This window comes from Homalodisca vitripennis, chromosome 7 (assembly GCF_021130785.1).
Source record: "Homalodisca vitripennis isolate AUS2020 chromosome 7, UT_GWSS_2.1, whole genome shotgun sequence".
In the NCBI taxonomy this organism is placed as follows: Eukaryota; Metazoa; Arthropoda; class Insecta; order Hemiptera; family Cicadellidae; genus Homalodisca; species Homalodisca vitripennis.
The window spans coordinates 21,335,966-21,348,289 of record NC_060213.1 but is presented as its reverse complement, the minus strand read 5'-3'; the positions used below and the strand labels follow the sequence as shown (position 1 = coordinate 21,348,289).

The 12,324-nt window shown below is 37.7% G+C and overlaps 1 protein-coding gene across 1 annotated transcript in view; it reads left to right on the top strand.

Moving 5' to 3' along the window:
• The window catches only part of LOC124366635 (calcium/calmodulin-dependent protein kinase type IV-like), a 162,171-nt gene that overhangs the window by 135,589 nt on the left and 14,258 nt on the right, over nucleotides 1–12,324 (top strand). Inside the window, exon 5 of the mRNA XM_046823233.1 lies at nucleotides 9,474–9,629. Within this exon, the coding sequence (XP_046679189.1) occupies nucleotides 9,474–9,629 (156 nt within the window). The remainder of the gene's footprint in view (nucleotides 1–9,473; nucleotides 9,630–12,324) is intronic.

The window sequence follows — 12,324 nt, the reverse complement described above, 5'->3', positions numbered from 1 at the left end:
GAGAAACAAAAAACATCTGGTTGAAGTGTTACAAACAGTCTTGTGTAGTGGGTGAGTGTACGTTTTTAATATGCTGAGCGTTAGTAAAGCCTGTTACTCGAGGAAAATTAGAAAAATTCCATTTCTGTCTGTCTGTCTCATGTATTTTCAGTCTGTCAATTTTTCTCTTGTAATCTTATTGAAATACGTTTCTACATGTTACTTTGTAAGTTTAATCATTATATCTTCGCCCTATCTAATTGTATCTTAGTTTTGATGTTTAACACAGATATCGATTGACTTTATAAGTGTAATGCCTCCCAACAGTTAACATTGGATTCAACACAATTACTATTGCGAGACAGTGTATTTAACACAGATATCGATTGACTTTATAAGTGTAATGCCTCCCAACAGTTAACATTGGATTCAACACAATTACTATTGCGAGACAGTGTATTTAACACAGATATCGATTGACTTTATAAGTGTAATGCCTCCCAACAGTTCACATTGGATTCAACACAATTACTATTGCGAGACAGTGTATTTAACACATTGTAAAACCACTTACAATGTGTTTATAAGTGTAATGCCTCCCAACAGTTCACATTGGATTCAACACAATTACTATTGCGAGACAGTGTATTTAACACAGATATCGATTGACTTTATAAGTGTAATGCCTCCCAACAGTTCACATTGGATTCAACACAATTACTATTGCGAGACAGTGTATTTAACGTCATTGTAAATCCACTTACAATGTGTTTCTAAGTGTAATGTCCTCCCAACAGTTAACATTGGATTCAACACAATTACTATTGCGAGACAATGTATTTAACGTCATTGTAAAACCACTTACAATGTGTTTATAAGTGTAATGCCTCCCAACAGTTAACATTGGATTCAACACACTTACTATTGCGAGACAGTGTATTTAACGTCGTTGTAAAACCACTGCATCCCCCCTCCCCTCCCAACAGTTAACATTGGATTCATCACAATTACTATTGCGAGACAGTGTATTTAACGTCGTTGTAAAACCACTTACAATGTGTTTATAAGTGTAATGCCTCCCAACAGTTAACAATGGATTCAACACAATTACTATTGCGAGACAGTGTATTTAACGTCCTTGTAAAACCACTTGCAATGTGTTTATAAGTGTAATGCCTCCCAACAGTTAACATTGGATTCAACACAATTACTATTGCGAGACAGTGTATTTAACGTCCTTGTAAAACCACTTGCAATGTGTTTATAAGTGTAATGCCTCCCAACAGTTAACATTGGATTCAACACAATATTACTATTGCGAGACAGTGTATTTAACGTCATTGTAAAACCACTTACAATGTGTTTATAAGTGTAATGCCTCCCAACAGTTAACATTGGATTCAACACAATTACTATTGCGAGACAGTGTATTTAACGTCATTGTAAAACCACTTACAATGTGTTTATAAGTGTAATGCTTCCCAACAGTTAACATTGGATTCAACACAATTACTATTGCGAGACAGTGTATTTAACGTCATTGTAAAACCACTGCAGCCCCCCTCCCCTCCCAGCAATCAGCTGTGTGCACAGCGTCAGTATTGTCCTGTAGTCAGATCCTGTCGGTGCTCTTTGTTCTCCTAACTCGAACTGAACTGTTTTGTTTACGAAGCAATCTCACAGTTTACTGCAAATGCCTGTCAGTAGTTCGCGCTTCATTATGAAAGGCCACGAGTGTTTTAGAATTTGTTTGAGATGAGTGTTCAATTGATGGTGATTGGAATTCCTATAGTGTCAAGCAGCTTAGTCGTTAGTCTGGCACCAGCTTGCTGCGGAAGAGTTTGACACAATGCTGTCTGTGTTGCCGAGTGCTGAGTTTGAATGTTGTCGTTTGTATCATATTATTGCAAGCACAAATTAAATTAAACGAAGCTTATAGTAATTAGCGTTTTCAATTTGCCCTAAAACTGACAGGAAAAGGTGGCTCAAGCACTATACCAATCACCTAAAAGTTTATAAAAGAATTTTACTTGAACTTTTTTACCATACTATTTACTTCAGAATATGGTCTAAAAAGTTAATGTCAAATTAAAATTATAAATGAAAATAAAAGTTGTCTCCACAAAAAATTATTCAAAGACATTAAATAAACTCTAAACTCTTTATAACTCTTTCAACAAAACTAAAGTTAACAAACTTGAATATTTTTTTACTTAAACACATATTTTCCAAACTTTAGAAATTTTAACTAGAAATGAAATACATTAACTAATAAACCGTTAAAGTCTTTAATATGTTATACATATATCTTTAGAATTTATTAACAAAATTTTAGACTTTACTCTTTACCTTTATAAATTCTTTGAATTACTTGAACTCGTTTGTATCACTCCAAATGTAAGAAGATCTCCGATTGTAGAAAGAAGGTCTCGACTTCAAAATCTCTCTAAAAGGCAGACTTTAGAAACTGAACTGAGCCGAACAAAAGGTTACTAACGGCAGGTTCAGGTGAAGGAGGGAGGTGGTCAGGACACAACCAGGAGAGAGAAGAAAATACATCTGACAAATTGTATTTCTAGGATACAGAGATCAGAATCAGCTCTTCAGTCACAGATCTGTCTCGGACCCGCGAGGAAGACCACGTCCACAGCCTGTATATCCGTATTCCTGCACTAAATCCACGATTTATTTAATTAATTTTAAGGATATTTATCACACTCTTCTTTGAACTAAAATTAATTTTAATACCCCCTTTTGACTTTCTAATTTCCTTAAAAAAGGGAAATGCCTCCGATTAATTAATAATAAGCGATAATTATAACGATAATTATCGTTATAAATTATAAAACCGGTATATCTTCCTCTTTTTTAATCTCAAATAATAATTTTACTAAACAATGAAGTAAAATATCTATTCCTAAAGGGTGAAGGAGCTTAATAAACAGAACACTTGGTATATTCAATATTATAGCATCGAGTTTATTATTTGGCTAGATGATTATGATGCCTGTAAGACCACGTCACTAATTAAATATATAGCATAATATTAGAGTTTATAAACCTTCAAGAGGAGAACTTTTAAAAAATCTATTTATGTGTAAATATAAATGTAACTAAATAAGAAACTTTTTCAGAAAATTATAAATATTAATCAAACAATCAAGAAACCTTTCATCTCTCAAGTTTAACATCTCGACAGAGTCAGAGTAAACAGAGTGCATGGCTCACTGAGAGTGGATCAGCGAGGTTTTGTGCTTAAGCGGATATAATCTGCCGCAGCAGTCGGTTCAGCAGCTGAGTGGTGGATTACACGACAATGTCACTATGTTGATTAGCTCCAGACCTCACACCTCCAGTGTATCACCTGGTGTCTGAAACTGACATTGAATTGTCTCACTCTGCTTTGTATATGCCATAGAGTATCTCATGCAATAAACAATACAGATAGGTAGTTAGCAAGGTTATGTGCTTAAGCCAATATAATCTGCCGCAGCAGTCGGTTCAGCAACTGAGTGGTGGATTACACGACAATGTCACTATGTTGATTAGCTCCAGACCTCACACCTCCAGTGTATCACCTGGTGTCTGAAAGTGACATTGAATTGTCTCACTCTGCTTTGTATATGCCATAGAGTATCTCATGCAATAAACAATACAGATAGGTAGTTAGCAAGGTTATGTGCTTAAGCCAATATAATCTGCCGCAGCAGTCGGTTCAGCAACTGAGTGGTGGATTACACGACAATGTCACTATGTTGATTAGCTCCAGACCTCACACCTCCAGTGTATCACCTGGTGTCTGAAAGTGACATTGAATTGTCTCACTCTGCTTTGTATATGCCATAGAGTATCTCATGCAATAAACAATACAGATAGGTAGTTAGCAAGGTTATGTGCTTTAAGCCAATATAATCTGCCGCAGCAGTCGGTTCAGCAACTGAGTGGTGGATTACACGACAATGTCACTATGTTGATTAGCTCCAGACCTCACACCTCCAGTGTATCACCTGGTGTCTGAAAGTGACATTGAATTGTCTCACTCTGCTTTGTATATGCCATAGAGTATCTCATGCAATAAACAATACAGATAGGTAGTTACCAAGGTTATGTGCTTAAGCCAATATAATCTGCCGCAGCAGTCGGTTCAGCAACTGAGTGGTGGATTACACGACAATGTCTCTATGTTGATTAGCTCCAGACCTCACACCTCCAGTGTATCACCTGGTGTCTGAAAGTGACATTGAATTGTCTCACTCTGCTTTGTATATGCCATAGAGTATCTCATGCAATAAACAATACAGATAGGTAGTTAGCAAGGTTATGTGCTTAAGCCAATATAATCTGCCGCAGCAGTCGGTTCAGCAACTGAGTGGTGGATTACACGACAATGTCACTATGTTGATTAGCTCCAGACCTCACACCTCCAGTGTATCACCTGGTGTCTGAAAGTGACATTGAATTGTCTCACTCTGCTTTGTATATGCCATAGAGTATCTCATGCAATAAACAATACAGATAGGTAGTTAGCAAGGTTATGTGCTTTAGCCAATATAATCTGCCGCAGCAGTCGGTTCAGCAACTGAGTGGTGGATTACACGACAATGTCACTATGTTGATTAGCTCCAGACCTCACACCTCCAGTGTATCACCTGGTGTCTGAAAGTGACATTGAATTGTCTCACTCTGCTTTGTATATGCCATAGAGTATCTCATGCAATAAACAATACAGATAGGTAGTTAGCAAGGTTATGTGCTTAAGCCAATATAATCTGCCGCAGCAGTCGGTTCAGCAACTGAGTGGTGGATTACACGACAATGTCACTATGTTGATTAGCTCCAGACCTCACACCTCCAGTGTATCACCTGGTGTCTGAAAGTGACATTGAATTGTCTCACTCTGCTTTGTATATGCCATAGAGTATCTCATGCAATAAACAATACAGATAGGTAGTTAGCAAGGTTATGTGCTTAAGCCAATATAATCTGCCGCAGCAGTCGGTTCAGCAACTGAGTGGTGGATTACACGACAATGTCACTATGTTGATTAGCTCCAGACCTCACACCTCCAGTGTATCACCTGGTGTCTGAAAGTGACATTGAATTGTCTCACTCTGCTTTGTATATGCCATAGAGTATCTCATGCAATAAACAATACAGATAGGTAGTTACCAAGGTTATGTGCTTAAGCCAATATAATCTGCCGCAGCAGTCGGTTCAGCAACTGAGTGGTGGATTACACGACAATGTCACTATGTTGATTAGCTCCAGACCTCACACCTCCAGTGTATCACCTGGTGTCTGAAAGTGACATTGAATTGTCTCACTCTGCTTTGTATATGCCATAGAGTATCTCATGCAATAAACAATACAGATAGGTAGTTAGCAAGGTTATGTGCTTAAGCCAATATAATCTGCCGCAGCAGTCGGTTCAGCAACTGAGTGGTGGATTACACGACAATGTCACTATGTTGATTAGCTCCAGACCTCACACCTCCAGTGTATCACCTGGTGTTTGAAACTGACATTGAATTGTCTCACTCTGCTTTGTATATGCCATAGAGTATCTCATGCAATAAACAATACAGATAGGTAGTTAGCAAGGTTATGTGCTTAAGCCAATATAATCTGCCGCAGCAGTCGGTTCAGCAACTGAGTGGTGGATTACACGACAATGTCACTATGTTGATTAGCTCCAGACCTCACACCTCCAGTGTATCACCTGGTGTCTGAAAGTGACATTGAATTGTCTCACTCTGCTTTGTATATGCCATAGAGTATCTCATGCAATAAACAATACAGATAGGTAGTTAGCAAGGTTATGTGCTTAAGCCAATATAATCTGCCGCAGCAGTCGGTTCAGCAACTGAGTGGTGGATTACACGACAATGTCACTATGTTGATTAGCTCCAGACCTCACACCTCCAGTGTATCACCTGGTGTCTGAAAGTGACATTGAATTGTCTCACTCTGCTTTGTATATGCCATAGAGTATCTCATGCAATAAACAATACAGATAGGTAGTTAGCAAGGTTATGTGCTTAAGCCAATATAATCTGCCGCAGCAGTCGGTTCAGCAACTGAGTGGTGGATTACACGACAATGTCACTATGTTGATTAGCTCCAGACCTCACACCTCCAGTGTATCACCTGGTGTCTGAAACTGACATTGAATTGTCTCACTCTGCTTTGTATATGCCATAGAGTATCTCATGCAATAAACAATACAGATAGGTAGTTACCAAGGTTATGTGCTTAAGCCAATATAATCTGCCGCAGCAGTCGGTTCAGCAACTGAGTGGTGGATTACACGACAATGTCTCTATGTTGATTAGCTCCAGACCTCACACCTCCAGTGTATCACCTGGTGTCTGAAAGTGACATTGAATTGTCTCACTCTGCTTTGTATATGCCATAGAGTATCTCATGCAATAAACAATACAGATAGGTAGTTACCAAGGTTATGTGCTTTAGCCAATATAATCTGCCGCAGCAGTCGGTTCAGCAACTGAGTGGTGGATTACACGACAATGTCTCTATGTTGATTAGCTCCAGACCTCACACCTCCAGTGTATCACCTGGTGTCTGAAAGTGACATTGAATTGTCTCACTCTGCTTTGTATATGCCATAGAGTATCTCATGCAATAAACAATACAGATAGGTAGTTACCAAGGTTATGTGCTTAAGCCAATATAATCTGCCGCAGCAGTCGGTTCAGCAGCTGAGTGGTGGATTACACGACAATGTCACTATGTTGATTAGCTCCAGACCTCACACCTCCAGTGTATCACCTGGTGTCTGAAAGTGACATTGAATTGTCTCACTCTGCTTTGTATATGCCATAGAGTATCTCATGCAATAAACAATACATATAGGTAGTTAGCAAGGTTATGTGCTTTAAGCCAATATAATCTGCCGCAGCAGTCGGTTCAGCAACTGAGTGGTGGATTACACGACAATGTCACTATGTTGATTAGCTCCAGACCTCACACCTCCAGTGTATCACCTGGTGTTTGAAACTGACATTGAATTGTCTCACTCTGCTTTGTATATGCCATAGAGTATCTCATGCAATAAACAATACAGATAGGTAGTTAGCAAGGTTATGTGCTTAAGCCAATATAATCTGCCGCAGCAGTCGGTTCAGCAACTGAGTGGTGGATTACACGACAATGTCACTATGTTGATTAGCTCCAGACCTCACACCTCCAGTGTATCACCTGGTGTCTGAAAGTGACATTGAATTGTCTCACTCTGCTTTGTATATGCCATAGAGTATCTCATGCAATAAACAATACAGATAGGTAGTTAGCAAGGTTATGTGCTTAAGCCAATATAATCTGCCGCAGCAGTCGGTTCAGCAACTGAGTGGTGGATTACACGACAATGTCACTATGTTGATTAGCTCCAGACCTCACACCTCCAGTGTATCACCTGGTGTTTGAAACTGACATTGAATTGTCTCACTCTGCTTTGTATATGCCATAGAGTATCTCATGCAATAAACAATACAGATAGGTAGTTAGCAAGGTTATGTGCTTAAGCCAATATAATCTGCCGCAGCAGTCGGTTCAGCAACTGAGTGGTGGATTACACGACAATGTCTCTATGTTGATTAGCTCCAGACCTCTCACCTCCAGTGTATCACCTGGTGTTTGAAACTGACATTGAATTGTCTCACTCTGCTTTGTATATGCCATAGAGTATCTCATGCAATAAACAATACAGATAGGTAGTTAGCAAGGTTATGTGCTTAAGCCAATATAATCTGCCGCAGCAGTCGGTTCAGCAACTGAGTGGTGGATTACACGACAATGTCTCTATGTTGATTAGCTCCAGACCTCACACCTCCAGTGTATCACCTGGTGTCTGAAACTGACATTGAATTGTCTCACTCTGCTTTGTATATGCCATAGAGTATCTCATGCAATAAACAATACAGATAGGTAGTTAGCAAGGTTATGTGCTTAAGCCAATATAATCTGCCGCAGCAGTCGGTTCAGCAACTGAGTGGTGGATTACACGACAATGTCACTATGTTGATTAGCTCCAGACCTCACACCTCCAGTGTATCACCTGGTGTCTGAAAGTGACATTGAATTGTCTCTATGCTTTGTATGTGTGATAGTGTATCTCACGCAATAAACAATAGAATACTCTGAACTGTTTCTCTGTCATATTTGTGTGATAGATTAATTTGTCTTAATAAACCTTCTACATTACACATATCTAAAGAGTGGATTAGCAACTTGTTTTTATTCGCCGTAGCAGTTGATTTATCTACTTCGTGGTGGATTACATAACATTCCCATTATTTTAATAAGCTTAAGATCTTATCTCTGATGTTTTTACTCAGTCAAGAGGAGTGTTTCTTTGGAGGTCTGGTATTAAAATTGAACGGTATTCTATTCCCTTTATGCTATGAAATATGTCATAATGGTATTTATACAAACAATTTTTATATTTTTTTATGCTAAACGTATTGTTCGTGCAATTACGCATTCTAAAAATGATACGTTTCATGTAAATTCAAAATCGAGTTATTATACTTTCGAATAAAAAAATCGTAAAGATTTTAAAAGTATTTTTCTCAGTTGTATTTTTGAAAGGTCTCACATATGGTAGTTTGTAATGGGCCATTATTTAACCCACCAAAAGAAGCGGTCCTATTAATAACTTAAAAAAAAACATATATATATATATATATCATTCTATTATTTTTGTACTTTTACTTGTGTTATTCATTATTATATCATTATTTATACTTAAAATCTGGATTTATGCCTTTTTATCTGTAACATTAATATATATAAGAATAAAGCATTGAAATAAAGCTGAGTGAACTCCGAGTTGTCCTAGGTTATAATAAGGTAGAACAACAAACAAGAAAGTTTTGATAACTTCGCCGCTGTTTCAAGACGAAGATGTCATCTTTTATTCATTCGACAGCGATTGTTATTTGTTTAAGATATTTAATATCTGGGATAAATTGTTTGAGTTGGTATTTCTCAAATGTTTGTTTTTAGTGTTTCACTCGGAACAGTTGTCGTTATTTCGTCAGAATATTTCCATGTAAACTGTTATGTTTGATTCAAATCTGTTTTCAATTACACAAAAGGTCTTTGTAAACACAAGACTTTTATTCGGCAAAGAATAAACGTCATGTGTTATTGGTAAGTCCCAATACAATTAGTTCTTGGTTCAAACATACATAACTGAATCGTGATATTGCAACATTACTCCTCGCCCGTCTCAAGTGTCACATTAGTCTTGTAATTGGTTCATGTTCCTAGCCGCAGATTGCTAGTGGCAAGTCTGTCAAGTAACATACTTGAACTGTATCTTAGCTTACTTGTTCAATTATACATAGCCATCGTTACAATATGTTCACGCCGTTTCTGGTTTTAGTTTCCCTCACGATATGTTTGGCACACATAGCTGAAACGTGATATTGCAACATTACTTCAGATAACATTACTTAGTGTTGTCCACACAGATGGCGATCCATGATGTGTTTGAGACTGATGTGGAGCTGCAGATAGTCACCGATCTGGCCATGGGAGAGGAGCTGCTGGAGAGGATAGAGAGGAGTGAGCACTACAGTGAGAGGGAAGCGTCACAAGCCGTCCACACGATACTCTCAGCTCTGGAGGTGAGCTTTTTGTATGCTTTAGATAATATTATCTTAAGAAAATACTATAGCAGCACTTGCACTAAGATTTTCCTACGGTGGCTACAGCGTCTGAATCCCCCCTCTACACCGCGTGCTCAACACGCCTTTACTGATCCGCCCTATCAAACAAACATCGCTCTTATCGTAAATAAATACAGCCTACGTACAATTTGATTTTTGTCTGTTTTGCAGACGACGGTAAATCAAGCAGACAGTGTGTGACCATGCCACGTTGTAGCGGGAACAATTGTTGGTTAGCTGCAATGTGGCAATACCGCCACAAATCTCATAGACTCTATTATGAGATTCAGCTTAAATGAAAGAGCCAAACCTAGCTTAAGGTAAAATGCCCAACAATTTCACCTGTTTAAGGTAAAGAAAGTTAAGTCATCACTGCGCTAAAAAACTTTAATTACTTTCAGTTTTACGTGTTAAAACAGTATCACTACTAATACTTACTCTTAATACGAACTATTCTATGTGGAATATGCACAACATTGTATCACGAATGTAATTATGAAAAAAATGTAGTTAAAGTTACCTATTACGAGTTCATTTAGCCATTGGGATTTAAGACCAAATTACTCATTTTTCTATCCATTAAAAACATTCCATTTTTGTTTGAAAATTTAATACAAACCAAACTTTTTATTTTTCTGATAGTTGGAAGATTGGTACAACTTAAGTTTGGTTGAAATACTCTTTTCATACGATACGATATACGTCAGTGATTATACGATCAGCTCACTGGTAATGAAGTGTAATTCCATCAGAGGTTTCGTAACACTAAAGCCTTCATTTTGAAAGTGTTTTATGCTTTCCATTGGGAAATGTGTTATAAATGAAATAACTATTCCAAGTCCATTAGGTGGAGTAGCTCTTAATTTAATTTACATCGTTTTAATGGTAAATAATTTAAGCAATGACTTGACAATTTAAATAGATTCAAATAGTGTTTAGTACTCAGTAGAAAATACTGCTCCAGATTGGTTAAAACAGCTTATCGCTAAAGTTCCCTCTTAAAATACTGCTTGTTTACTTGATATCTAAACCAATAAATTTAGTGCACATTTCGTGCTTAAAAATATATTTTAAGTATTTATAACCCGTTAATACAGTTTGATAATTGTTAATTAAAACAGTGATCGTGCCATCTCCGACATTTAAAATTTATCTATGCATATTATTATGATATTGAATGCAATAAATACAAATACACATTGAAAATCGTGTTGTGTAACACTTAAGTTGTAACGTAAAGATACAGTAAAGCCAGACGCAAGAGAGCTCTCTAAGCCTGAGTTAATCTGTTTGGTGACACCCTAACACGCTTAGCCCTTGCCTGTCGTGTAACACTTAAGTTGTAGCGTAAAGATACAGTAAAGCCAGACGCAAGAGAGCTCTCTAAGCCTGAGTTAATCTGTTTGGTAACACCCTAACACGCTTAGCCTTGCCTGTCGTGTAACACTTAAGTTGTAGCGTAAAGATACAGTAAAGCCAGACGCAAGAGAGCTCTCTAAGCCTGAGTTAATCTGTTTGGTGACACCCTAACACGCTTAGCCCTTCTCTGTCGTGTAACACTTAAGTTGTAACGTAAAGATACAGTAAAGCCAGACGCAAGAGAGCTCTCTAAGCCTGAGTTAATCTGTTTGGTGACACCCTAACACGCTTAGCCTTGCCTGTCGTGTAACACTTAAGTTGTAGCGTAAAGATACAGTAAAGCCAGAAGCAAGAGAGCTCTCTAAGCCTGAGTTAATCTGTTTGGTGACACCCTAACACGCTTAGCCTTGCCTGTCGTGTAACACTTAAGTTGTAGCGTAAAGATACAGTAAAGCCAGAAGCAAGAGAGCTCTCTAAGCCTGAGTTAATCTGTTTGGTGACACCCTAACACGCTTAGCCCTTGCCTGTCGTGTAACACTTAAGTTGTAGCGTAAAGATACAGTAAAGCCAGAAGCAAGAGAGCTCTCTAAGCCTGAGTTAATCTGTTTGGTGACAACCTAACACGCTTAGCCCTTGCCTGTCGTGTAACACTTAAGTTGTAGCGTAAAGATACAGTAAAGCCAGAAGCAAGAGAGCTCTCTAAGCCTGAGTTAATCTGTTTGGTGACAACCTAACACGCTTAGCCCTTGCCTGTCGTGTAACACTTAAATTGTAGCGTAAAGATACAGTAAAGCCAGAAGCAAAAGAGCTCTCTAAGCCTGAGTTAATCTGTTTGGTCACACCCTAACACGCTTAGTCTAGTCTGTCGTGTAACACTTGAGTTGTAACGTTAAGATATATATAAGCAAATTCCTTCAGTTAAAGTGGAGTCTAAATTCAAAGTTTCAAAAAAATTTTTTTTTATTTTATACTGTTTCTTGTTCTTTATTAATATCTTATATGTAGTTTGATATAACACATGTATCTATTTCAATTTGAAAAGTCACTGATATAGATTTTATAATGTTTTAAAACACATGGTCAAGTCTCCCATTTTGGTTTCTGAAACTAATATAACTTTTGAAATATAAATCAAAGTGAAACCTTTTATTACCGTGGACAATATCACACTTTTGTGGCCAAAGTTGTATCAGATAAATGTATAATTTTTACATTCGTTCACAATAATACATTCAGGTATACAATGTTTACATTCACGCATACCACTCACTCGCCAACACCAGTCAGTATTCTA